General features: G+C 49.3%; 2 protein-coding genes across 4 annotated transcripts in view; both read right to left on the reverse strand.

Annotated features, from left to right (window-relative positions):
• Positions 1 to 516: 516 nt before the first annotated feature.
• On the reverse strand, positions 517 to 16480 carry TXLNA (taxilin alpha). 3 transcript variants are annotated; one of them, XM_037061578.1, is made up of 11 exons: positions 16335 to 16480; positions 15589 to 15798; positions 14479 to 14817; positions 13015 to 13106; positions 10304 to 10474; positions 8261 to 8455; positions 6223 to 6342; positions 5920 to 5994; positions 5024 to 5116; positions 4569 to 4664; positions 517 to 3892 (listed from the first exon to the last, which is right to left on the reverse strand). In XM_037061578.1, exons 2-11 carry the CDS (start codon positions 15764 to 15766, stop codon positions 3566 to 3568), a joined length of 1686 nt encoding a protein of 561 aa, XP_036917473.1. In that variant the 5' UTR covers positions 15767 to 15798; positions 16335 to 16480; the 3' UTR covers positions 517 to 3565. The 3 variants fall into 3 exon arrangements, with proteins under 3 accessions (XP_036917473.1, XP_036917471.1, XP_036917472.1); XM_037061576.1 differs by having other exon boundaries at positions 14479 to 14820; XM_037061577.1 differs by having other exon boundaries at positions 14479 to 14820; positions 15589 to 15847.
• Positions 16481 to 20346: 3866 nt separating this feature from the next.
• The window catches only part of KPNA6 (karyopherin subunit alpha 6), a 44799-nt gene continuing 38107 nt past the window's right edge, over positions 20347 to 27038 (reverse strand). The window contains exons 13-14 of the mRNA XM_037061584.1: positions 26505 to 26683; positions 20347 to 25472 (exon numbers count right to left, since the gene is read on the reverse strand). Coding sequence (XP_036917479.1) covers positions 25285 to 25472; positions 26505 to 26683 — 367 coding nt within the window. The 3' untranslated portion in view covers positions 20347 to 25284. The remainder of the gene's footprint in view (positions 25473 to 26504; positions 26684 to 27038) is intronic.

The following is a 27038-nucleotide window of genomic DNA, read 5'->3' on the forward strand; positions in this document are numbered from 1 at the left end:
TCTGGTGCCTGCCTCATCGCCTCCACCACGCTCCAGTGCACCTGCATCACTAGGTAGACCAGTTACTAACTAAAGGAAGTTATCACACTTCCACCTGCCCTTTGCGCCACAGGCCCTTCCACCTATCCATGCCTGTTCCCTTGCTGAAGGTACAGGCTTCCCTCCTCTGTTCCCATAGCACCGCTGTCCTTTCTACATCTCAAAGCCCCCTTTCCCTCACCAGCCTGTGAGCCCTGGGTGGGGGGTGGGGGTGGGCAGGGACAAGTTCTGAGTGAAAATCACCTCCAGTGCTCATACACACGTGAGCAGTGTGCCACCTGTGCTGAGGGCTCCACTCAGGCGGCTCCAGGGAACCCAGGGCTGCAAGGAGGGAGGGCACTTCAGCAGACACCACAGCCAGCGGCTTGGCAGCAGGTCCAACAGATCAGTCATGACTGGATGGATCCAGAAGCACCAAATGATCACAAAAGTCAGGAGAGAAGTAGTAAGGCAACCGACTTTTTTATTTAATGTGGTTTAAAATACATCAAAATCAAATCCCTGGCTGTTGTGAATACCAAAATGAGACAAAAAAAAAAAAAAAAGCTGTTAGCACAGCTTCAAACAAATCTGGGAGGTCAAGTTTGGCCAGGAGGGAAGCAGTTATAGGGACAGATGGCAGCACCCCTCCCCCAGGCAGGTGCCTGGCTGTCCCTGGGGTGACCCTCTGTACTGTGCACAGTGGGAGGGCCGAGCAGCAGCTGGAGAATCAGCTGGGCAGGCCTCGGCCCTCCCCCAGACACCAGGGTAGCCCCACCGGCCTCCTGGGCAGCCCTCAGCGGGGCGCCACAGTGGGGTGGGAGAGGGGAAATAACCACCTTCACCGATGTAACATCCTCTTACAGAAAAGTGCCTGAGCCCTGGCTGTAGTCCAAAGACCTCACAGAAAACAAACACAAATTAAAAAAAAAAGTGCTGTGACACCTTTCAGAATCTGGTGCACACGAAACTCTCAGCCAACATGGTGCTGAACACAAATCATTCAGCAGAGCCAAAGGCCCTGCGTGCGCCTCGCCCGCTGTGGGTCCCTGGAGGAAAAGCTAGCAGTCTAAGAAACCAGCACAGCTCTTGGTCCTAAAACTGAGGTCATGTGCATGGGACCCACCCCAGTGAGGAAGGCACTGGCCTTTCGACAGGCCACCTCCCTTGCATCTGGCCCAGGCTCCTGGCTGGCATGGGTAGCACCCAGGTACCTGGGCTGACTTTGGAAAGCAGAGCAAGCAGAGCAGCTGTAGTAATTAAGATTTGGTCAATGGCGTTAGAGAAATGGGGTCCCCACCCATGCCTGGCCAGGATGCCCAGAGCTGAGAGCAAAAGTGCGGTCTACTCTGCCCAGGACCTATTACTTCAGACCTGGGAAGCCCAGCTGGGGCTGCCTTGCTCACTGTAGCTCCGCAAAGCTAGACTTGGTTTCAGAGGGCTGCTGTGCCGAGTTCCCATCCCATCACTCGGGCTCCAACAGCCCCTGCCCCACTAACCCCCACGGGCTTTAAGAGGTAGCTGAAATAGGCAGGGAATCACGTGAGCCACAGCGGGCCTACCTGATCTATAAAGGGGGCAGGTGGAAGCTTCTGCCTCTTCCCTGTTTCCATAGCTCAGCAAACCCTGTATGGGGCTGTGGCTCTTGTGTACCTCAGCCTGGCAGAGGCTGGGGGACAGAGCCTTACTGGAAGAGGAAGAGGCACGGGCAAGGACCATTCTAGACACAGGCATTTCAGGGGGGAAGACGACCTTAGAAAACACTTCTCTCTCCACAGGAGAGCAGTATCTTAGCCAGGGATGGTAAACAGGTCTCAGCACTTCCACTGGCTGCTGAGCAAACCATGAGAAATGAGGAAATACCAGGAATGAGCAGGAAATACTCCAAAGCAGATTAGTGGTACCTACTACGGGGGCAGAGAAGAAACGGTGTACCTTGCATTTGCCATCTCTGGTCAAAGTCAGAACACGGTTTAGGAGTACTTAACACTCTTCACGAACCTATTTTATAAGAGGGATTTAAGGGCTGAAAGGGGGGCTAGTTGTGAAAGATGAAAGGCCTGTATGAAATGGAGGTGGAGTGTAGCACCCGCGCCCAGCAGAGCCTCGCTTCCTGACCCAAGACTGCGTTGCTCCAGAAAACCGCTCTATTCAAAGACTGGGTGATACCCAGGCAAGTGTGCAGCCAGCAGAACTTCCAGAGTCCAGGGTAACATGGAAGGGGTGGGGGGTATGGGGTATGGGAGGAGGACTGACAAGTATCTGCAGACATTCTGTGGATTTCTGGAGTTCAGTCAGTTGCCGAGTCTCATTCTTACCCATCAGTTGTCAGATGAGAGCTGGGGCTCCCACACAAGAAGTGGGGTATCAAGGATACACCTCAGATCTTATTCCTTGAACAACAGAACCAGAACAAACCTCAAGGACTACACACTAGGGCAAGGGCAGGAAGCAGAAACACCCACCCACACTGCCAGCAGGGACAGCTGATCCCATGGGCCTCAGCAACTGCTGCACGGCAATAGCAGTGATGGGAACTGGCGATGGCCGTCCAGGTTCAGACCCACACAGGCGCTTGTGGTAAGACCATCAGAAGCCCTTTCCTTTCTCTTGCTACAGTTTGATTCCGTCAGATGGGAAACCTAAGCACCAACAGGACAGAGGTGCCAGGTGGGGTGGGGAGGGTGGGGTCACCAGAGGCCAGGAACCCAGGCACGACTGATAGAGCACTTCTCCCTCCGAAGGTCCTCAACACAAACACTGTCACGTGCAACAGAAACAAAAACCAGAAAACCTTCAGAAAGAATCCTTTGGGTGATCTCTTGTCAATCATTTGTGCAGGCTAGAGGCACCTGTGAATGATAAGGCTACTGAGAAGCATCATTGGCCTGGTCCTGACACTGCCATAGGGCAGGAGAAGCGGTGCCCAAGGGGCTCCCTACCAGCGCACCATCCCACACAGAAACATTCTCCAGGTCCCTGTCCTGGGCAGGAAAGTGGTTTGAACACCAGCTCTGAGTGCCCCCCCAAGGCTCTGCCTGGGGACCTCCTCCAGGTTAAGAATAGCAAAGGAGCTTCCAGGGGAGCTAAGAGAGCCAGAGCTGCCCAAGCCCCGCGAACAAGAGAAACATGGTCAAGGCCTGGGTGTGTCACTTGTTACCACCCCTGAAGGGCAGGGAGGGAGGGGTCTGAGCCTCAACTCAGGCAGAAAATGTTCAAGTCACTTGTCCTGCCAGGTCACTGTGAAGGCAACTACACAGATGACAGCTCCACTTTAGCTACAGAAGAGCCACTGAGTTCACCTGTACACACCCCACCTCCAATGCAAGCCTATTTTACACTTACAGATATAAATGTACAAGGCCTTGCACATGTCCTATGTACGTAAAACTGACCCACAAAATCCAAAACTGTAAGTGTCAGATGCCAGTGAGGTCAGAGTGCCCTAGGCCTCAGCACTGAATTGCTTAGCAGTGGGAGCCTTGCACAGGACAGGCTTGGCTGGGTTGCTCACTCCCTTCCCAGCATGCCCCCAGGGTCAGGCTCCCTAGGCAGTGGTGGAGGCAGGCTCCTGGGGCCCTGTTTGGCCAGATGCTTCTGTGCTTGGTGCTCCAGGGCAGCAAGGAGCTTCTGTGGCTCCTGGGGAGCTGGGTGCTCGGGCCCCGGACCCCTCGCCACCCTGCTCCTTGGACGCAGTGGCAGCCTCTGGCCTTTGTTCGGGGCTGCTTTCGGTGAGGGGGCCCTGGCCCCCAGCACTCAGGTCCTGGACCCTCTTGTTCAGGTCATTGCGCTCTGTCTGCAGCGCTCGGCACAGCTTCTCCAGCCGCTGGATTTTCACCTGCAGGCCCTCTAGCTCTTTGTCCCGGAGTGTTTTCTAGGGAGAAAAGGGGGCCTGCCATCAACCCTCCACCTGACACTGCCACTTGGTAGAAAACATTCACACTTTAACAACGCTGGGAACAGACTAGAGTCCAAAGCTGGCTCCTTTCAAGTAAATAGCCCTAGTTTATGCCAAGATTCAGCTGTCAGTTGAGGACAGTGTGGTGTAGGGGAGGGGCATGGCTTAGAGACAATATATTCCTCCATTTATCTACCAGATGATCTTGGCAAAGTATTTGGCTTTTGAGCCTCTCTCTCTCTCTGTTAAACTTGTCTACTAACATCAACCTCACCGGTCTGGAGGAAAGGTTCAATAAAGGGCATATCAAAGACATTCAGCAGGTCTGGCTGCAGTAGCTGCCCCAGCACTAAGTTACTCTCCTACATCTCAAGCCACAAAGCCAAATAACCAGGGCCACTGCATACACACTACATGCATCATTGGCACCCCTTGTTTCCCCTACTCCTTTATTCCTTTCTTTAGTTTATTTTTTGCTTCCACCGTAGGCCTCACCACCTCCCCTGGGAAAAACTGGCCACACCCTGGACCTGGACGAAAGTACCTGGCCCCACTCCATGCTAGCTGCACCACTCACCTAAAACTACAGAAAACAGCCCAATACTTGGTATCTGCACCCCCCGCCCCTGGCTGCAGGGTGCACTCGGCCCACCTCTTCAGCCATCTCCAGCAGGGCCTTGTTGCTGCTCTCCCACCGGGACCGGTACATGGTTGTTTCTTTCTCCAGCTTTTTGATCTTCTTAGTCATCTGGGTTACACAACAGACAGAGGAAATAAATGGTCAGGGCACAAGACTATCTGTACCTGTGACGCCAAGGTGGGGAATGGTCCCATGAGGGCAGGCAAGGGGTACAGGACACAGCCAGTGCCTTCTGTGCCACCGTAGGGCCTCTCAAGGTAAATGTCCACTGCCCCAGCAGGAAATGACAAGAGAGCCCCTCCTCCAGGAAAACCTGGAAGGTGCACACACCACGGACATGTCCTTCACGGGGCAAAGGCGGTGACCCCGCCTCACAGCCTTCCCTGGGCCCCATCACACTGCGGCTGTGAACCACGCCCAGGGAGGGCCCCGTCCTGAAGGCCACACCCAGCCTGGGGCAGTGTTACCTTTTCCATCTCCTGTTTGAATGTCGTGAACACCTCACTGCTTTTGGAAAGAGTGTTCTGGAACTCTTCAAACTTCTCCGTGTACAGGGCAAGCTGGGTGAGAAACAGCCCACAGGTTAAGTCTGAACTTCCCTGTGGGCACTTCCCATCCACAGACTCGGACCCGCCCTTGGCCCTCTGACCCGATAGTTCTACTGAGATACCGCTTTCCTTTATAGAAGCCTGAAAGGAGAATTCGGGGTGACAGATTTTGCCTCTGTTTGTTTTCTCTTTCTTTTCTTCCTGCCTTTTTTTTTTTTAAAGAGAAAAAAGCTTTTATTCACTTTCTAAGAAAGGAGGGGGCCGTGGTGTGGAGAGATACACCACCTATGTTTGTTTTCAAATGTTTTTTCTGGAATGCAGTATAATTTATAGAATTAAAAACCACCATCTGCCCTGGCTGGTGTAGCTCAGTGGATTGAGCATGGGCTTGCAAACCAGATGATCCCGGTTCGATTCCCAGTCAGGGCACATGCCTGGGTTGCAGGCCAGTTCCCAGCAGGGGACACACGAGAGGCAACCATACATTGATATTGCTCTCCTTCTCTCCTTCCCTTCCCCTCTAAAGATAAATAAATAAAAAATCTTAAAACAAAAACAAAACAAAAAACCAAATAAAACCCCCACCATCTGTCTCCACCTCCTCAAAAGCAGCACCACACTTCTGACTAGGAACAAAGCCCTTCGAGCTCACCTAGCCACCTGGTCACCACCACACAGGTGCTGGGCGGGTCCAGAGGGAACAAGACTCAACAAAGTCACATGGCAGTCCTAGAACGCGGGTCCCATTTTGCTCCCCCAGGATGGGGCCCAGTGAGGGGACCTTGGGGACACAGGGTCAGGACACACAGTCTCACCTGCTGTTTCAGGTGGGTCTCCTGTTGCTTCATCAGCTCACACATTCGCTGGGACTCCACTGCCTCTTTGAGGAGCTATTTCCAAGACAGGACACCAGACCTGGTCAGAAGCCTCAAGGGATTCTGTGTTTGCGTGTTGCAATACAGGTCAGAACCTACAGCGGCTTCCTGCTCTCTGACTGGTATCTGAAGAAGCAGTGCCCTGATCTGACCAGGTAGCAACCTTTCCCATATAAACCTGACTACAGTCAGAACCCAACCCACCTCTTCCAAGACCCCCCACTCCCAGGGCCTGAGCCTCACAAAATCCTTCTCCCGCTGGTGCCTCTCCTCTGCCTCCTTCAGCATCTCCTGGGCCTGCTGGAGCTTGGCGTCCACCAGCTGCTGCTGCAGGTCCTTGTGTTTGAAGACTTTGTCGATGTGCTGCAGGAAAGCATGTTGGGGGGGGGTCCACCTGTCAGCAATTCCCTTTCTGGGGGAGGCCCAGTGGCTACAGACGCTCCGCCCAGCCTTCCATCTAGGTCCAACATGCTGGACTCCCGCGTGTGCTGTAGGGTGTGGGCCCCCAGTTTTGCTTCCCAACCTCACTCTATTTCTCTTCCACTGAGTCAGTTCTGGGTAAGCACAGGGGTTTGCGGATGAAATCAGCTCCCAGGAAGCTAAGCAAAAAATATTTAAATCGCTAGCCCCAAGAAAGACCAATTCACCAGCTGACAACCCTCACTTTTGTAGCCCGACTCCCTTGTCAGTGGGAAAGAAGGGCAACAATGACATCCCTGCTGACACAACAGCGCAGCTCTGCCTGCAGGTGAAGATTTGCTCTCCGGGGGGATGGCTGTCCCAACTGCAGGAGCAGCCCTGCGAACTGGGACAGGGCGAGAGAACAGAGAGAAGGCAAAGATGGTGGACTCAAGAGATACTTCAAAGGTAAAAGCAACTGAAAAGCGGAATTTTATGTATTTTTTTAATCAGAAGGGAAGGTGGCTTGGGCATGTGTCCAATTTGGGACATGATGAGTTTCAGTCACCTGTGATCTGAAGCCCAGAGGCTTAGAGGGGGCAGGATGGCAGTACCTGATTCTGACTGGGGCTGGGGTGTAAATGAGGAGCACAGGGCCTGGGCTCCCATATGTCTGCCTCTGCAGGCACGACCGAGTCTTATTGTTTGCCCTGGGGTGAGGCAGGCGGGCAAGGTGGCAGGAGAGGAAGGGAGTCCTCAGAGTCTTGAAGTAGGTGCCTCTCTATGTGGTGGCTCAGTAAGCCTCCACGTCTCTCAGTGCTAAGGGACAAGAACCAGGCCAACTCCTCTCAAACCAAATGCATCACAAGCAGCCTTGTTCCCAGAGTACAAAGTATAGGAAAAGACAGGGTGGGTCAGGGGACGCCCCTCTAGGCTCTGCACACAATGACTGCCATACTGGACTGTGAGCCCAAGGAGGCAGGGTCTTGCCCAGCCTACTCATCGCCTACCACCAAACCCCCAGGGCCTAGGCAGCAACCTGGTTCGGAGCTACAAGGTAGCTGCCAGTCTCCCTTTTCATGACAAGGAAACAGAGGTCCAGAAGAGAGAAGTGACCGTCACATGGGGACCAAAGAGTGATTCAAGTGCCCTGGGAAGCAGCCAATGCCAGCCAAGGCAGTGACATCCTGCCCTTTCTGGGGACAGGGGCAGCAGAGCAGCAAGAGATCAAGAGGATGTAGTCTTTGGAGCTGATCACTGACCACAGGTCCTGCTCCTCCCTTGTGATTTCAAAATCACAGCAATTCTGGGCGGGCAGGGTTGGGAATGTAAGTCAGAAAGCTGTACTTGAACAAGAATTAAATAAAAAATTATTTAAAAAACCCCCCCAAAACCCCACAAAATCACAGCAATTCTGAAAACGGAAATTGTCGGAAGTTGGCAGACAAACCTGACCTGTACCTCTATATGGCTAATTATGATCTAGGTGTGTATACTCTTAAATTGCATAAATATTAATGTGTCTGATTTGGGGGTGTTGCCAGAAGCAAGGCCCGGCTGGGGTTGTGCTGTGTAATACAGAGAAGGTGAACTTGTCCCCATCTCAACAGTAGAACAGTTCTAATTCTACGAGATGCTTGGCCCTAGCATTTAGGACAGACACTGTGGATCTGTGGTTGTGTGGTTGTGTGGCTGTGGGCCATTCTCTTTTCCTGACCTCAATTCCTTGTCTACACAAGGATGCACAATATCGCTCCCCTGTAAGGAAGGAAGCAGGAAGAGCCAGAGAATGGAAGGAAGCCTGGAGAAGGCTCCCCCGACGCCTGCCACACAGCCAGAACCTCCCACTTCCCTGGCTATGGCGGCTGTCTGCACACCTCACCTCCTCTCGAAGCTCATACTGCTCAATCAGCTTCTTGAGCCTCTCGGCCAGCTCCATGTTCTCCTGGCGCAGCTTGGAGTTGCGCTCATTGTGCTGCTCCATCTGCAGCTGAATGTCATTCAGCGTCACCTGGAAGTGGGAGGTCACCTCCTTGCGTTTCTCTTCCTCCTCCCTGGCCCGCTGCACACCTTCTTCCTGAGAAGAGAAGTCAGCCCTCACTCCATCATCTATTGTTCCCTAGCCACCAGCCTTACAAGGCTCCCCTGACTAGCCCAGAATGATCTCTGTCAACAGCCCTCCCTACTCTCCATCGCTCTGAGATGTCATGCGACGGGGCTCCTAACGGACCTTTCTGTATCTCAGGTGACATCAAGTGAGACTATCTCTCTCCAGAAAAATGCAGGCAGGCATATAACTGCCATTCTCGAGAACTCTGGATCTCCTAAAGCCTGTTCTTCCAGACCTATTAAGTAGTCTCATTTTAACATGCTTTCATCTTTGACTCCCTCCACCCCGAACCAAGTAGGTGAGATTCAGTAATGCCCAGGGTTGATGAGGCTGTGCATAATAGGCACCCAGACACTGTTAGTGGGAAGGCAACCTGGGAAAATCTATTAAAATTTAAAGTTTGTACACTCTTTGACCCAGACACTTTACTGCTGAGATTTATCCTCTAGATAAAATCTCTACAATTAGCCAGGCACATATGTAATAAGAATTTTCACTGTAGCTCTCCATACTTAATACAGAAAATGAAAACAACCTAAAATACCCAAATTAGAACACTTATGAAATATAGTATGTCCATACAAGGGTGTTGTTAAAAAGAATGAGCCAGCCCTATATAAACTGGGAAGAGAAGGCACTGTGTCAAGGCATTACAGCAGAGAACATGGTATTATACGTGTACAATACTTTCATTTTAAAAGCTTCATAAGATTTTATTTATAGACAGAAGTTAAAAGGTTGCACTTAAACATATATTAGTAGGTTTATATCCCAGTGCTTTCTGCTGGCACTGGGGCGCAGGCGGGTGGGTGACTATTACTTTGATTTGTTATGCTTCTGTCACCTTTGAACTCTTTATACCAAATTTATATTAAAATTGTAACATTTTAAAAGACAAACTAAAAACAAGGAAAGCAAGCTGCAAAATACCATATATTACTGATCCAAATTAAGAAACATATAAAGGCCCTGGCTGGCGTAGCTCAGTGGATTGAGCTCGGGCCTGCGAACCAGACGATCGCGGTTCGATTCCCAGTCAGGGCACATGCCTGGGTTGCAAACCGGTTCCTTGCAGGCTAACTACCAGCAGGGGATGCACAAAAAGGCAACCATACATTGATGTTTCTCTCCCTCTCTCCTTCCCCTCTAAAAATAAAATAAATAAATAAAATCTTTAAAAAAAAAATGTTACTCAGTTAGAATGAAAACAAAGTAGGGAACCTCCATTAAAAAAAAAAAAAGAAACATATAAAGGATATATGCACAAACATGACCTGGAGGTCACACCAGTGACCCTGCCCTAGGACAGGATAAAGGATCCACATTCCTGACCGACTCTGGGAGAAGAGCTGCGGGTTGGCTCTGGACTTCGCTGGGGATTGTGATGGAACTGAGAACTCCTGAAGGCCTGCCCTCTGGGTTCTCTTTGGTCCTTAGCCACCCCACCCGTTTTGTAAGGTTTTATTTATTTGTTTTCAGAGAGCGGGGAAGGGAGGGAGAAAGAGTGGGAAATAGCGCTCTGTTGCCCCAACTGAGGACCCAGCCTGCAGCCCAGACATGCGCCCGAACTAGCATCTTTTCTTTTGCAGGCCAGCACTTAATCCACTGAGCCACGCCAGCCAGGGCTACTCCTTAGCCTTTGCCTTACCTAATACAAGTACACATCAAATGGTTGCAAGTAGTTCTTGCTAAGGTAGGGCATTACTAGGGAAACCTATTTCCACACTGAAAGCCTGTGCTAGTTTTTAAGAGGAAAGCCACCAAAGATTAATGGAAGTCAAGGTAACCAGCTGACTCGGGGCCCAGGCAGCCTACCTTGAGGGAGCGGTTGTGGCGCTGCAACTCCCGGCACAGGCTCTCGAGCTTGCTGCGGGCCAGGATGGCCTTGCTGTGCTCGCCGCGCAGGTGGTCCTTCTCCTGCACCAGCTGGCTCTGCTTCTTTTGTAGGAGCTTCATCTGCTTCTGGGAGTTCCGGTGCTCCTCCAGCTGGGGACAGGAGGGCAGGTGAGTGCCCTGTGAGGCTCTCCCTGTGGCGATCCAGGGTCTCTTGAGCTGACCTGACCGTCTCCCCTGACTCCAGAGGTGATCCACATGTTCCTCACAATAACTGAAGGGCCCCTTACCTCAAGGGTACAGAGATGGACACTCAGACAAGGCCAGCAGAGCTATGCAGCCAGTACACCCCCGTTTTCCTCTCAGCCCTGACCCGAGGGACAAAGCTCTCAGGACTCTCAGACCATTACATTCCCCCAACTCTGGAGACACTCAGGCCCTCAGATGAGACCACCTGCCACCCCTCTTCGTGCTCAACAGACCCCATCGCTCCCGCCTCCAAGACTTTTAGCACTGGTGCACCATTTCTTTCCTCAACACGACTCCTATCATCATCTCGGCCTTTTCATTCACTATCAACAGACAATCCTTCTGACTCCCTGACCTCATAGTCCTTAACCTCCCCTCAGACCTCATCCTCTCCTAGCTCAGTTCCATCTCCCATGAGCCTGCTCTTGCTGCACAGTAGACAGAACAAGGCTCAAGTGTGCAATTACAACTGCCTAGTGGCTACATTAAAAAAATTTTTAAGGTAAAATTAACTTTAATATCTAAATATTATAATTTCAATCTGTAATCAATGTAAACATTTTTGATATATTTTACAGTTTTCCTTTTTCTTAGGTCTGTTAAACCCGATGCATACCTTATACTCACAGCACATCTGGCCAGCCACATTCCAACTGGCCACTCTCTCAGCACCTAGAACCACACTCACCTCCAGAATCTCACCCCAGCCAGCACCACCACCTGTCTTCCCGGCCCAGCCCCTCTAATCACTATCTGTGGTCCCAAAAGACCTACTGCCCTACTGGATGTTTAATCCACTGACCCAAACAGCCTTTCACTTGCCTTTATTATTTTTTTTTAAAAGACTTATTTATTTTTCAGAGAGGGGTAGATCGGGGGGCAGAGGGGGAAAGAGAGGGGGAGAAACATTGATGGGTTGCTTCTCACAAGCCCCTAACTCGGGCATGTTCCCGGACCGGAAATCGAACTGGTGACCTTTTCACTTTGCAGGAAGATGCCCAACCCACTGAGCTATGCTGGTCAGGGCCTTCCACTTTCCTTGAAACAATCACTTATCTTCTTACCCAGATTAGATTCCTTTAGCCCTCCACTCTTTTGTCCCTCTTTTCCAGAAAAATTCCAAACCTAGCATATCAACTTCCTGCTTACCCTGCACTGGCCCTGAAGCAACCCTTGCTTAAAGAATCTCACTTGAAAATTCATGACCACACCGCCCCTGGTTTGCCTAGCAGCTCTACTATACTTCTCCTATTATTCACATTCTTGTAGACGACTATTTCATCCTTCTCTTCAAATCTCCCCTGCTCCGGCTAAAATGATCACTTCCATTCCCGAGGACACAGAAGCAACCAGAGGAGCAGAGGCACAGCCCCACACCTGCCAGTCCACCTATACCTGTCCTCTCGCCACAAGGACCCTGCCCTGCTTTGCACCACAGCGAACCTCTTTCCTGGTGCAACGGACCCCATCTTCTCTAGAACATCATTCTAGCAACTCGCTTCCTCCTCTTCTGCCACCATTGATCTTTCCATGGCTGGATCGCTCTGAAAGAGTGGTATCTTTTCACTTCCTTTGCTTTACTTAAGCATCATAATAACCCATTCAGCAGGTATGATTTCCCCCACTTTATAGATGAGAAAAGTTCCTTACAGAATTCCAGCTACTAAATGTGAATGAAATGAAAGAATTTAAAATCACGTTAATTACACACTAACCTTCAGTGGATGAATCTGTTAATTCAAATTCTGATGGGGAACGACTACACTGTTTTTCCAGTGATGCAACCACAAAGAATTCTTGTCAAAAAACTTGAACCTGATTTGGATCAAGCTTCTAGAGCTAACTTCCTCTTTAAGGAGGTAAATGGACAAGTGAAATGCCACCACAAAGCGAGAAAGGAGGGCACTCTACAGGACAACTGATCTGCCATAAGTCAATGTTGTAGGAAAGAGAGCAGGGCAGAAAGATGAAAACTGCTTTGGAGTAAAGAGGGGGAAAAAAGTTGTAACAACCCAATGTAATACATGGACCTCCCCTGGACCCTGACTGGTCAAACTTGACATTTTTAAACAACTGGGGTATTTAACTATGGCCTGGGGGTTAAGAGATCATTATGTGACTAATTTTATTAAGAGTGATGATGGCACTGGGCATTTCCATATTTGGGGGAGAGACATACTGAAGAACACAGGGGAGAGGTGACATGATATGTGGGACTCAGGCAAGTAGCTAGGTCTCTTCCACTGGAATGTGAAACTTCTCCTCTTACTGTCATCCTGGAAGAGGATGGCTGGGACCTGACCCCCAAGTTAGACGAGGAAAAGGCTCAAAGAAGTTGAACAGGAATTAAGCCACCCATCTGCCCTTGTACCCTCAACCCCATGCTGGGCGGTGTGCTGACTTTCCAAGGCAGAGATGGTGCAGGGAGAAGGGGGAGGACTGACCAGTTCAGCATACTTCTTGCACAGAGCTGCCAGCTTCTCCTCTGGGGTACTCAGTGTGTTCAACGTCTGCATCAGTAACGTAATCTCCTTTCCTGCAAAGTACAGGGAGTAAAGGCATGTACCATGTACCCCCTTCTCTGGTAGAGCCCTCCAGTCCTGGGGCTATACTCTTCCACCTTGAGACAGCCCTCCCCTACCAATACTTTATCCTCGCTTGTTGAACTGGCTGCCTTCCCTGCTAGTCTGTGTGCTCCCTGAGGGCTGAGACCAACCCAATTCTGCCTATCATTGTGGCCCACTGCTGCCCCTAGTGCCCATCACAGAGGACATGCTCAACAAACACTAAATGAATGACTGAATCTCTGTGGAATCTCCTTGGTGAGTATCAGAAGTGGGAGAAAAAACCTGCCTGCTCTGCCAACAGGTTTACGAAGCCTCCCACCTGTGAATTCACCACTACTGTTCAATGCAAGGAAGGCCCTTCTGTAAGAGAAAGAATGCAAAAAGGAATCGGTCTCCTCTAGAACTACTTTATCAATGGAGGTAGCCAAACAAGGAACTTCCAATATTTAACCCTAAAATTAGAAACAAACAAAAAAACCTTCCTTTAACTCAGGATGACAGGGGGCGGGTCAGCAGGCACTAAGGCATGGGTATAAGACCTAACTTTGATTCTTTAGACACACTAGCTCCCTATCTCCACCCTCACCCAAATGACTTTCACCCACTGCCTGTGCCTGAGCCAGATTCTTCCCTCTCTCCCTAGAGGGCTGCATACACAGCACAGCACCAGGCTTCCAAAGTGGCAGCCCTGGGAGGGAAGAGATCAGTGTGGAGCCTGCAAATCACCGGTACACAGGCCAAATTCACCCCATCAATGGGTTTTGTGTGGCTCCTAGCATTTCAGTTGCCAGCTGTTAAAAATCTAGAAATTGCATGCAACTGGCTTTTCTTTAAAAAAAAAAAAAAAGGAAGGCTGTCTAGACTAAACCTGTAGTTTTGCATGCTATCGACTTGCTGGGACCAAGCGACAGTCAACCTTTTGGATGACTCTCTTGGCTAGCTTGGCTCATCTGAGTTTTCAGCCCTTGTCTAGTCCAATTCTCTTACCGCAGAGAAATGACAACCTAGGCTCAGGGAGGAGAAAGACCTTGCCCAACTTTGCACGGGTTAGAAATGGTGCTGGCTGGCATAGGAGTCCACCAGGCCCCGTACTTTCTATTTTCTCAAGACAGCAGGTTGGATATTGGTTCTCACTTGCTCCCAAGGCCAAAAGCTGTTGTGCAGTGAACACACACATCTTTGTGCCATGGCCCCATGCCCCGGCTATGATTAAACCAGTAGGATACACTGCTCTGGGAAGCGGGGTTTCCTCTGAATCCTAGCAGAGCAGGCCAGCCCAAGGAGTGTCAGGTCCAAACTTCCTCCCCTCACCCGACTCGTAAGTTGCAGCCCTCTGCTCACCCAGACCCTTGGCTTTCTTCTTCTCCTGCGGCCTTCGGTGGTCTCGGTCTCCCGCCTCATCACTTGCCCGGATCTCATTTGTGCCTGGCTCCCCCTTGGAGGTCTCCTTCTCACCATTGACCACTGGAGTCTCTGGCTCAGGCTCCCCATTCCTTGTGGCATAGGTCCGGGACTTCTCTGCATCTTCCAGTTCAGTAGGCTCACCCTGTGCGCCATCTTCACCTGGGCCGCCCTGATTGTTGTCCAAGCAGTACGTACTCAGGATATCTTCCAGCTGGCGGCTCAGCTCCTCAGAGACATCACGGAGAGCCCCAGACTGAGCAGTTTTGGCCTGTGCTCCTACTGCAGGAGAGGATGAGGGGCAGAGTGCGAAATAAGATGGTTATATCACTGGCAGAGATTTTTCAGGCCCAAACTAACTGATTTGGTTTAAGTGTTGCCTAACTTTTTAAAGCCTGTTTATTTACCGATAAAATGACACTATTTTCCACTACCACCCAACCATGTTTGTTTTGAGTATAAAAGAAACCAAGTAAGTAAAGCATCCAGCACAGAGAGACTGCGTGTAGCAGGACCTCACTGTCTAGCCAACCCCCTTCTCCTCCCTAGGAAAATAATTTCTTGATATTAAAAAACTTCCAGAGCCCTGGCTGGTGTAGCTCAGTGGACTGAGTGCGGGCCTGCGAACCACGATTCCCAGTCAGGGCACATGCCTGGGTTGAGGGCCGGTTCGCGGCAGGGGACTCAGAAGAGGCAACCATGCATTGATGTTTCTCTCCTTCCCTTCCCCTCTAAAGATAAATAAATTAAAAAAAAAACTTTCAGAAATGCCTCAAGTCTAAAGAGTAGTTGCCCACTGTTACATGAGGCGTTTCTAATCCAGACTTGCAGTTTGGTGTCTCATTTGACTGCCACCCTATTTAATCCTGTTACCCCTAGGACACGGTGGGGATCTCACACTCAGCACTGTCGTTCCCATTTTCTTCTACATTTTCTGTCATTCTGCATTTTCTTCTTTCTGGGTAAAAAGGGCCCGCTAACTCCAGGAGCTGGACTGGTGCACCACAAACTCCTCCCCCTGCCCGCTAGAAAACCAGAGCCGGCACACACCCTCGGTATTCCCGGGAGCCTGGCTGGCGGAACCTTCAGCTTCTGTCGCAGAGGCCGACTGGCTCGGCAGCCCCTGGGCTCCCTCTGTTCCTGCTTCCGCTTGCCCCGGATTGCTTTTTGGGTTGGAAGTGTTGCCAGATTGTTTGGCAGCCCCATTCTTTTTGTCTTGGTTCTTCATTGTGGTTTGCAATGTCAGGTGAGGAGCAGATCCTACAGAAACAAGCACTCTCGCTATTTTCCAGGCTTCGAAATTCTCAACCTGGAAAAGAAATCCCGACACCGGATGCACAAAGCTTCTGAAAACAAACTGGCCGGCCTTTCCCGGAGGGAACCAACAGTACTCTCCTGGTCTCTGGCGAGTCAGGGGAGCCTGGTGTGCCCTGGCAGGTTTTCGGGGAGCTGCTCCAGCAGCGGAGGAGGAAAGGCCTCCTTTTTCCTGCAGCAGCCTCTTCCCGGCACAATGCGGACCCCTCAGGATCCGCTAAGCTTGGGATTGGCTTGCGGCCGGTGACTGACGTGGCGGAACACTAGCTTCCCGGTCCCTCCCCCGCCTCCCGGGTTCCACGTGGGCGCCCCCCCCTTCGCGCGCACAGCCACCCACGCTCCGCGCGCCCTCCCACCGCGGGCGCCGCCCGCCCTCCTGCCGCCCGCGCACGCGCACAAGCCTCAGCCCTGCCCCCCGACCTGAACTCTCGCGTAGAATCTGTGATTTTCCCTTTTGGGCGAAAGCGCTTAGAAATACAGACCCTTGATAGCCTTGTCCCACTAGTCTTCGGGGTACGGACCCCACCACCGACGTCCTGACGGCTTCGCCTGCTCTGGTCTCGCACCGGAAACCCTGGGTAACCGCTGCCGGCAGAGCCTCCTGCTCCCCGCAGCCAATCAATAGCCGGCGCTCGCGCGGGGCTTGATGGGAAAGATTAAGGGACGCGGCCTCTGAAGCAGGCGAGTTGGGAAGGAGAGGAGGGGAAAGGACTACACGTCCCGCCATGCACCAGGGATGAGTCCCAATTCCCAAAATGCAATAGAAAGGGTTTTAGTTCCAGGAGCCGGATACTCTGGAAGTCCGGAAGGATCCCGTCCTTCTGCAAAGGCATCCACGTCAACTTCGTTTCAGTCGTTCAGAGGCTATAATTCAGCTCCGAAAGCCTTACGCTTGGCTTTTCTCTCTAGCACACCTCCACCAACCCTTCCCCTTTGCTGTGAACGTGTACGACCGTCTGGGAACTGAGGACGAGGGACAGAATACTGGGCAGGAAAGCAGGAAACCTGTGCTGCAGTCTTAACTTCGTTACTCATTTGCTCTGTGACTAGGCATTCTTCTCTCTCCCAGGGCCTCAATTTCCGTATTCAAATAGAAGCTTTTAATAACAATAGCAATTCTCTGAGCGCTGACGACGTGCTTTACCGTTATATATTAGCTTAACTCTCATAACTACTCATTAAGGTAAGTAGTACTTGTTATTATTTTACAGGTGAGGACGGTAAAGCAAATGTTGGGTAATTTTTCCAAGGTCACATCGCTATTGACTGGTTAGAGCAGAAAGTCCGGAACGCCTGCACACCCTGCCTCCCACTCAGAAGGAATAACCCTCATGGCCCACTTATCCTGAGGACGAGTTAACGTAAAAACTTGTGAAAGTATATTTTTCCCCCTCTCCATTACCAGCACGCATTCCTCTTAGGAAGGGGTTGAGAGGACCCTCTTAAGAACTTTAGTCTCAGCAGATTCCTGAGCCTTTTCTATGACTGACCCACCCTCCTTTTGCACAGGGGATGAAGGTGAAAAGTCAAACTTTTCTCTAAATGTGAGATAACAATTCTTTATCCAGTTGCCTATAGATAATGGAATGAAAACCAACAATCCACGCTCCTAGAATTTAATGTGCACAAGCCTGGCTTGGATTTCCAGCCAATCCTGCCCACCCCCCTCTGCGGTATTTTTGCTCCAGATACACTTTTATTATTATTTACAGGTTTTTGCAGTGGCTATTCAGCTTCCAAAATGCTCTTCTGGCAAAAACAAAATCTTCTGAAGCCCAGCCCAAAGGTTACCTCAGCGCCCTCCAGTGCTCTGCATGCAGTCTGTCCTAGCTCCCAACGCCTGGATATAGAGTTCTAACACAGCATTAGGTGTTGAAATTATTTGCCAACAAATCTATGAACATTACAAGAATCCTCTGGTCCTAAAGCCTAGGGGGCAGAGAATGTTTTAATTGTGCAAATCAGCATCGTTTTAGGGACCTTAAGATGTGAAATATTTTTAAAAAGTGAAATATTATTCCTGGAAAACAGTATAGTGATTGCAGAGGTGGGTGGATGGAGGTAGAAGGGGCTATGGGAGGATAAATAGTAATGGAGAAAATACAACTCAATTTTTAAAGATTTTATTTATTTATCTTTAGAGGGAAAGGGAAGGAGAGAGGGAGAGAAATATCAATGTATGGTTTCCTCTCGTGCGTCCCCTGCTGGGAACTGGCCTGCAACCCAGGCATGTGCCCTGCCTGGGGATCGAACTGCGATTGTGTGGTTCGCAAGCCAGCGCTCAATCCACTGAGCTACACCAGCCAGGGCTCAATTTTTTTTAAAAAAGATTTTATTTATCTATTTATCTTTAGAGGGGAAGGAGAGGGAGAGAAACATCAATGTATGGTTGCCTTTCGTGCATCCCCTGCTGGGAGTTGGCCTGCAGGGCATGTGCCCTGACTGGGAATGGAACCGCGATCCTCTGGTTCACAGGCCCCGCGCTCAATCCACTGAGCTACACCAGCCAGGGCTCAATTTTTTTTTAATCAAAGAAAAAAGGATGTTAAAGTGCAGCAACAAATCTCTTAGTAAAAAACAAAGAAAAAGCCCTGGCTGGTGTGGCTCAGTGGTTTGAGAGCCGGCCTACAAACCAAAGGGTTGCTGGTTTGATTCCCAGTCTAGGGCACATGCCTGGGTTGTGGGCCAGGCCCCCAGGTGGGGTGGGGGTGGGGGCGGCGCATGAGAGGCAACCATTCATTGATGTTTCTTTCCTTTTCTTCTTCCTTCCCTTCTCCTCTCTGAAAATAAATAAAATCTTAAAAAGAAAAAGATGTTAAGTGTTTTTTCCCAGGTAGGGACTCCTGGGCAGTGGTCTTTCCCTTCCTTTAGGTGACACAAGTTCATGTAACACAGAGGTGATATGGTATAATATTGTAATGGTGAAAATCAAGCCCAGAAGTTTTGGAATCCAGGTCTCAAGAAGCCAAGGCCTGATTATTTCTTGAAAAGCATGTTGGAAATCTGTTGAGGAATTAATATATAAATCAGGCCTTGATGGATTTCCAGAGAAAGAAGGTGTTCGAGGCAGGTAAAGAACATAATCAAGAACAAAGTGAGAGGTGGAATAGTGTAATAGGGATCAACAGCAGCCTATAGGTTACAGCCTACAATTGGGTAATGAGTGGAACAAGCAGGCAAGGAATAAATTGCTGTCAAAGAAAATAGCAACAATATTAAAATCTCCCTGAGGGAGACAGACCATTCGGAATGGTGGTGATTGTGGTCAAATAGAGCTCTTGCAGGTTTTCAAGTAGAAGCTCAGGACTGGTATTGCCAGGTATTTTTCAAGATAGATATTTTTATGTTTTAAATTGATTTTAGAGAGAGAGGAAAGGAAAAAGGGACATCAATTTGTCATTCTACTTAGTTATGCATCCATTGGTTGTTTCTAGTATGTGCCCTGACCAGGGATCGAAACTGCACTTTGGCGATGCTCTAACCAAGTGAGCTACCCAGCCAGGGCTATCTTTATTTTTTAAAATGTTGGCAACATATCAAACCTTAAACACACTATCAGGCAACCAAAATCCTCCTTTTGGGTTGAATCAACTTTTTGGCTGCTTGTCTATAATCCCTACTTTAAGAATGGATTTAAACAGAAGCAAGTGTAGTCAAACCTCCATTGACTGGTTCTTGAGGAGTTTGGTTCCTGACCAAGTTGTTCACGGGAAAAACGTCTTGGTTGTCTAACAAAATTTTGGGTGTCGATTCTCCGCTCGACCACCCTTTCATGCTTGATACCTGTGCGACCAGTTACAACAGAGGAAATGAGGTTTTCACACAAGTCACCTCTCAGTTTTCTGGAGCGAATTGTTTGAGAACTCCTCAATTCTCAAACTTAGTCTGTGAACTGTATGACCTTTATGGGCTCTCCAAACTGTAGCGACAAAATGCGGATCTGGTTGCTGGGGGTTGAGTGAGGATTCCTAGGAAACATGCAGAAACTTCTAGAGGTGATGGATATGGTTCACTATCTTGAATGAGGTGATGGTTTCATGGGTACATATGTCAAAATCTATCAAATTGTACATTTTAAATGTGCCATTTACTGTATGCCAGTTATATTTCAATAAAGCTGGTTTTAAAAAATATCTTTATAGCAGGAGTAGGCTGTTGCAATTCTTTTTTTCTTAAGACTCCATTTTTTAAAGATTTTATTTATTTATCTTTAGAGGGGAAGGGAAGGAGAGAGGGAGAGAAACATCAATATATGGTTGCCTCTAGTGTGTCCCCTGCTGGGAACTAGCCTGCAACCCAGGCATGTGCCCTGACTGGGAATCGAACCGCGATTGTGTGGTTCACAGGCTCAAGCTCAATCCATTGAGCTACACCAGCCAGGGCATAAGCTGTTGCAATTCTTAATTCCACTGTTAGGCCCAGACGTTTAAATTACCCTCTCATCATTCACTTCAAAAAATCCAGTCTAGGACCATCCCAAAAAAGACAATTTAGAACTTTGCAACAGGTTTTTATTTTTGCTTTATATCTATTACAGTGTTCGAAACCTAAAGAAATACATTTTTCTCTTCAAAGTTGGATGTGTATATAAATATCATTTGTCTGGACTCAGCACACTCAATGCCACCGTTTCTTGGCCTCTGTCTGCTCTGAAATCAAGCTTTGTCTGTCTACCCAGGGGTCCTGAGAATATAGAAAATAGCCAGAGTTTATAGTTCTTTGAAAACTAAAAGCAAACGGGTGCAGAAAGAAAAGCCAGTGAGAAAAAGGATTCGATTCACCTTCCTAGGGTCTGTAGCTGGTAACCCAAGCTGCTTTCAAGGGACATCCGGTTTGTCTCGGGTGGTTGGGACTTCGTAACCCCTTCACTTCTTCAGTGGTTCAATCAAAGGCAGTTCCCACAGAAGTTGAGGGTCAATACCCAACTATAGGGCCTGAGAGTTCTCATACAGGTGGACTCATTAAGCCGTCCTCTGAGTCTGAGGCTCCCAGCCTGTCTCCAGGATCTGAGCTTTGATTTTCTTCAGGGCATGACAAGATTTTCTGTCCTCAAACCCAGGGGCTGATAATCTGACCTGCACAGGGGAGCAGGACTAGCATTTAGCAGAGGGGTTCAGGTATGTTCTAATGTGGACACCTGCAGTCAGGCTGGCCCAGAAATAGCAAGGTAGGCCCAAACTATACGCTACACAAACCTTTCTCCTGTGGTGTTCTGGGCCCCAAATTTAATGCTGCCTCTTCTCTCATACCCAGTTTTGGTTCTACAAACAGCCCAGACCTGAGGCAAAATGCCCTCAGAGGAAAAATAACAGCTTTAATTCAGAGTTGGTTGGTACTGACCTCAAATTCTTCCGTTGCTATGGTCTTAATCTGGGCTGGTGGCTAGACAACAGGATGACTGAGTCATTTGTGACGCCTTGGCCACAGAGCAGCTAGTGCCCACAACATGGATCCCCACAGGGCTACATTCTCAGCTTGTTAGTCTAACAAAAGAACCCCAAAGGTAAGACAGAAGAATTATTGGATTAGATTGGTCTAGAATCCTAAAATGACTATGGGAAAACCCTACTTTGAGCAATTCTGCAGTCTGGCACTCACTCATTCCTAGGATAGTCCTATATAGAAGATGTTGCTACTGGTTATGAGCATTTTCCTGAGGGTTAGTGTGCCAAGGAAGTAGGCGGTCATACACATTCCTGAGGCCCCCGGCCAGCCTGGTTTCCCTATAGGTCCCTATAGTTCATATAAGGACCTGGAGAATGTGGCTGTCTGCTTTCAACTGAGAACCCAGAATCTGAGCCCCTAAGATGAATCTACAGAATACCCAAGATGATGGACACCAAGCTGAGTGAGTCTCAGGGAGAAGAGATGTGGCCTGAACATAGGCGCTGAGGCATTCAAAGAAGCGTGTGTAGATGAGGGAAGTATTGCCTGGCATTCATCTTCCCTCCTAGTCTGCTAGAAACAGGATGTAGGGAAAAGGCAGGCAGACCCGAGAAAATGGAAACCCATTTCACTCTGTAGACCATTCTTCCTTTTAAGCTGGTTTGGCTTGAGAGAAACAAAGTCTGTGCCTGAGAGCCTTCCTTTGCTCTTCCCTGACTCAGTACAGTAGCAGCTATACTCTGGCAGTTCAGCTCCCCCCAAAAAATGGGCTCCTGGAAAATAGCTTCCAGGGCAGAGAGTAGAAGGAACAGCTCTAAGGGTCGTAATAACGGGGAACAAGGCTCTCTGGAAGCTGAAGTCATCATTACTTGTTCCTTGGGTCATTTGTACCCAATGACCCAAATAACCAGGCTGATCATTGGGGATCACTCAGAACTGAAGGCAAGCTTCTAAGACTAGAGATCCTGTTAGTACTAGAGGATGAACTGGAGAGGGGAAGCCCAGAGGGGCTGGCAATAAAGAACGGCTGGCATTACTCAAAATGGGGTTTGAATACTTTGGCTAAGAAAAAGGCTCCTTGTCCCCTTCATCCACACCTCCACCCCCACCAAAGATCTTTAAATGGACATACCAGCCATGTGCCAACATACGAAGACTCCAAAACCATGTCTTATCAGGCTGTTCCCTACAGGAGGTTGGCAGCCCTCCATCTCTGCCACATCTGTGCAGAAATCTACCAGAAAGCCTCTGACCTCAGCTAAGCCAGGGTCTGGAGTCCGATGGGAGCCACCCAGTAAGAGTGGCTGTCAAGCCGTGGTTAAAGAAATACTGTTTTGCTTTCCAAGATGGCCAAAGGGGAGGAGGAGACTCAAAGGATGATGTCACTCCCTCAGTGTGCTGGAAGAACTTCACCTGCCAATGGAAAGGGGCTGGAGGAAGATTATGGGAAAACACTGTCCGGTCCAAGGAAGACACTAACAAAGGAAAGCTCCTAGAGGCCACTTTTATCTGATGAGAAATCTGTCCTCATATTGTGCCCTGGGAGACTTCAGCCTTTAAAGTCCTTAAGGAAAACTGACTTTAAGCAGCAGCTTGAGGATCAAAAGTCTTCCATCTGGTACAGGGCCCAGATCTAAAGGGAAAATAGATTTTGGAGGAAAAGTTGGGAAAAGCAGGATATGTATGTCTCACAGTAAGAATGTGGCCCCAATGCCAGGGACTTAACTATTGCTTGAGATGTACAAAGTAGATCCTAGTAAAGTGCTTTCCCCTTTAGACAAGGGTTGGGGTGGGGCGAGGGTGGAGTTTTCCCTTGAACTATAGAATAATTTTGTAATGGAGTCTGCAGGCCATGTGAAAAAGGTCCTGCCTCTTGCCTGCCTGGGAGACTGGGGGTTGACAGTCATCATTCCCAAGCCGAAGAGTAGCATCTCACTCACTGAGGTGGTACAGCATCGGTGTGACTTTTCAGTGAAAAGCTTTAGCCCAAACCACCTTTCTCAGAAAGTGGCTGTGGACTTGGATCTCACACTAGTAGGAGGGCAAATTCAACACCAATGGCTGACAGTGAGCACCTGAACTTTAGATCTGTAAATACAGGGGCATGGATTTCACCTGAGCCAAAGGAGGTGTGCAGAGACGGGAGCGAGAATGGCACTGTTTCTGGGGAAGGGAAGAAACACCTTGAGCAGGGCACGGCTGACTGGACCAGAGCTGCAAAGCAGGGAGGGAGGCAGGCAGACCGTGCCTTCTCACGGTTGTTCTACAGGCAGCTGACAACTATCTCCACCCCCATCCCCCAACAATTGGGCTTTACTCTCATATGTAATCCACCAAAGCACAGGTAAGCCACTGTGGCACTGCATTAGCTTTACTTGAACAGAAAAAAAGACATCGGGATTATAATTGTCACAAGGAAAGGCAAAACCCAAACCAGGTACAAGGATCCCAAACAGGGAAGATAACAATAACTCACAAAAGTCCTGAGGCTGCCACGTTTTTGTCATAGTAATAGAGGAACCATGTACATTAACTTATGTGAACAAGGGCCTCTGAGACCAAATCTGAGAAGGCAGACTGCTTCTGGGTTTCCCGATGCAAGCGGGATGCTCAGCAATGAGGATTACAGTGGTAGACTTCACCATACCCTGGGTCGTCCTTGCTTCCTTCAGGTGCTGGGACAGTCAGATCAGGCTGACCTGCTATGGAAAGGTTCCAGAGCTGAAGCTGGTCCCAGGTGGGGCCCAGAACCCAAGCAGAGAGGAAAGATCAAGCTCAGGCCTTCCGAGTGAGGGAGCTCCCACAGTCCCTTTCAGCCTTCCTCACAGTATTCCACGTACAGAAATTACAGGAGTTCTTCCTCTCGAGACCAATTCAGATTGACCTACTTAATATATAGAATATAAAAAAATACAGAACTTTTTGACATTCTCTCCTTTGGAAGTAAAATATACATGATCCAACTATGGGAGAGGCAGAAGAGGAAGAAAGGCCAAGGCAGGGATCCCTGGCTACCCCAGTACAGGACACTCTCTCCCCAACCTCCTCTGCAACTTACGGGTCACCAGAGCAAGGACTTTCTCCTCAGGAGAAAGAAGGACTAGAGCCCCCTGTCTCATGCTTAGGAGAAAATACAGCTACCTCAGAGGCTCATTCATCTCTGAGGGGAATTTTCAAGTAAACACATGAAGTTGGGTCGCACCATTGGAAGGTGGGAAGGAAACGTGGGATCAGTAGCGACACATGGGAAGCCCCGTCTGAAAGGCCTGCACCCCCGGCTCCACTCCCACGGGTGTACTTGTCCCAGGAGAGTGAGGGGATCTCCCAAACTAAAGAGGTCTGGGAAGGGGTCAGAGGGCAGGAAGGGAAGGGCCTCTGTCTTACGGTGACCTCCCCTGAGCCTCTAGTCCCAGACGGCGCTGGCAGCTGGGATTCCTAAAACCAGCAACTCACGGTTCTTGGAAAGAGCAATCTTAATACAAGGAAAATGTGCAAAAGAAAAAAAATTAAATAACTCAATCCAAGCATACAAGATTAATATTCTGTCAGAGCAAGAATACTTGTTTTGGATTTCTCCCCGCCCGTCCCACCCCCATTTCTGGAATATTCCACCTGCTCAAGTACCCAAGATAAGAGTTACACAGATCAGGGCAGAGAACTGGGAAGGATGAAGGAAGATTAAGGGAACAAAGTCACCACTAAAGAAAAAATAAAAATAAAAAGGTGCAAAACTGATTACCTCAGTCCTCCTCTGTCTACCCCTGGGCTCCGGGTTAAAGACACACGTGCAGCCGAAATACAGTGTGAGGAAGAGAAACCCAGCACGTCCCCTTCTGTCACAAAACCCAAACTCGAGCCTCAGATGGTTCCGTCTGTCCAGAGGGTGCTCCCTCCAGGGAAGGGGGTGGAGCAGGTCAAGAGCACAGTTTCCAGGGCAGCAGAGGTGTGTGGTGGCTGACGGTGGGGGGCTGGTTCCCCCTCACCAGAGGGCTGCTCTTCCGCTGGTTGGTGGTGCTTCCCATCCCATCCCCTTCCCGGAGGCAGACATTATAGCTGGAAGCCCTCCATGGGGGCCTCAGGCTGCTGGAAGATGAACTGCTGTTGCGTTTCATCCACCTGGGGAGCCAGGCTGCTATCATCATCTTCTACACCGAAGTAGTGCTCAATGAGGTCGAAGGCCTTCTGGTAGATCTCCTGGTTCTCATGGCTCTGGAGGAACTCGATTTTATCCAAGCCTGTGGTGGTGAGAAGGGAGGCAGAGTGAACTTGCACAAGTGCTTTTCTATGGCTCTGTGAAACATTTACCTATTTTTCTTTCCCTTAGGTATGTTGCTATTTACAAACACAAATATGATCAAATCTCTTTTTCTTTTTTTTGTTGTTTTTTTTGTTAAGATTTTATTTTATTTATCTTTAGAGGGGAAGGAGAAAGGGAGAGAAACATCAATGTATGGTTGCCTTTCGTACGTCCCCTGCTGGGAGTTGGCCTGCAGGGAACCGGCCTGCAACCCAGGCATGTGCCCTGACTGGGAATCGAACCGCGATCCTCTGGTTCGCAGGCCCGCGCTCAATCCACTGAGCTACACCAGCCAGGGCTCAAATCTCTTTTTCTTCTATGAAAGAGAAAAGCCAACATTTCCCTCCAAACTACATGGCCCCAAAGGAAAAGACCAAAATGTCAGTTATAAAGCAGAGGTTCTAGTCCTCATTCTGTGTTTAACTACCGTGTGACCTGGGCACATCATCAGCCTCTCTGAATCTCTCAAGAGATGAATGATAAGCACATTCTACATTCTAACTGGAACTTGCTAGAAACTCAGCTAAAAACACACCTCCGATGTCTGACTCTATTTTCTGGAGCTTTCTTTTTGCATTCCTATCATATCTAATCACTGGGTCCAGTCCATCAGAAAGAACGGGTCTAATTGTTTCTCTGAGGGAAAAGGAACTGGTGGAATAGAACCTTGCTTTCAGGCCCTGGCCAGGTAGCTCAGTTGGTTGGAGCATTGTCCCGATACACCATGGTTGCGGGTTTGATCTCTAGTCAGGGCACATACAAGAAGGAACTAACAACTGTGTAAATAAGTGGGACAACAAATCTCTCTCTCTCAAATCAGTTAAAAAAAAAACAACCTTGCATTCAATGATGACTCTAAAAAACATATACCCTCACATATGTATTCAACTTTGGAGGCCTACAGTCCCAGGACTCTGACCTGGAACCTCTCTACCTAAGGCAGAGATGACGATGGGGAGCGGGCACATACCGTAGGCTTCTTCGATGAGGCCACAGTAGGGATTCACCCCCGAGCCACTGCGCTTGCCCTCTTGTTCTCCGAGCCGAAGGATGTTCTCCAGTCCATTAAGAGCCACCTGCACAATCTTTGAATCCATCACAGTCAGCAAGTCACACAGGGGTTTGATGCAGCCCAGTGAGACCAGGTACCTGGGAACCAGAGACCAGGCAAGTTCTAAATTATTGCAGGGCAAGGGAGGTGCTTGATGCCTCCGATCTCCCCCATACATGTCAACATGCTGAGCAATCCACTCCCCTGAGCCTTCCCAACCATCTACCTGTATCTGAATCGCTCCACCTTCCCAGTGCTAATGGTCTCGTTCAGCAATTTTCAACCTTTTTCATCTCATGGAACATATAAACCAGTTACTAAAATTCTGTGGCACACTGTAGGTATGTCTTTACTGATCTGACCAAAAAAGCCTTTTGATTCGTGTGCACCATATGGCTACTGTTGTGTTGGCTGTTGTCATTTTTTTAAGTGGGCAATCTAAGGGAAAAGAGG

The sequence above is a fragment of the Sturnira hondurensis genome, unplaced genomic scaffold (genome assembly GCF_014824575.4).
Source record: "Sturnira hondurensis isolate 20B ecotype Veracruz unplaced genomic scaffold, ASM1482457v3 Scaffold0013381, whole genome shotgun sequence".
Taxonomy (NCBI): Eukaryota; Metazoa; Chordata; class Mammalia; order Chiroptera; family Phyllostomidae; genus Sturnira; species Sturnira hondurensis.

Coding starts and splice junctions, on each gene's coding strand:
- TXLNA (XM_037061576.1), bottom strand. CDS start 15,766: ATGAAGAACCAAGACAAAAAGAATGGGGCTGCCAAACAATCTGGCAAC. Junction 8,456..10,303: donor GCCACAACCGCTCCCTCAAG/GTAGGCTGCCTG, acceptor TTCTCTTCTCAG/GAAGAAGGTGTGCAGCGGGC. Junction 5,117..5,919: donor AGACCCACCTGAAACAGCAG/GTGAGACTGTGT, acceptor TTTCTCACCCAG/CTTGCCCTGTACACGGAGAA.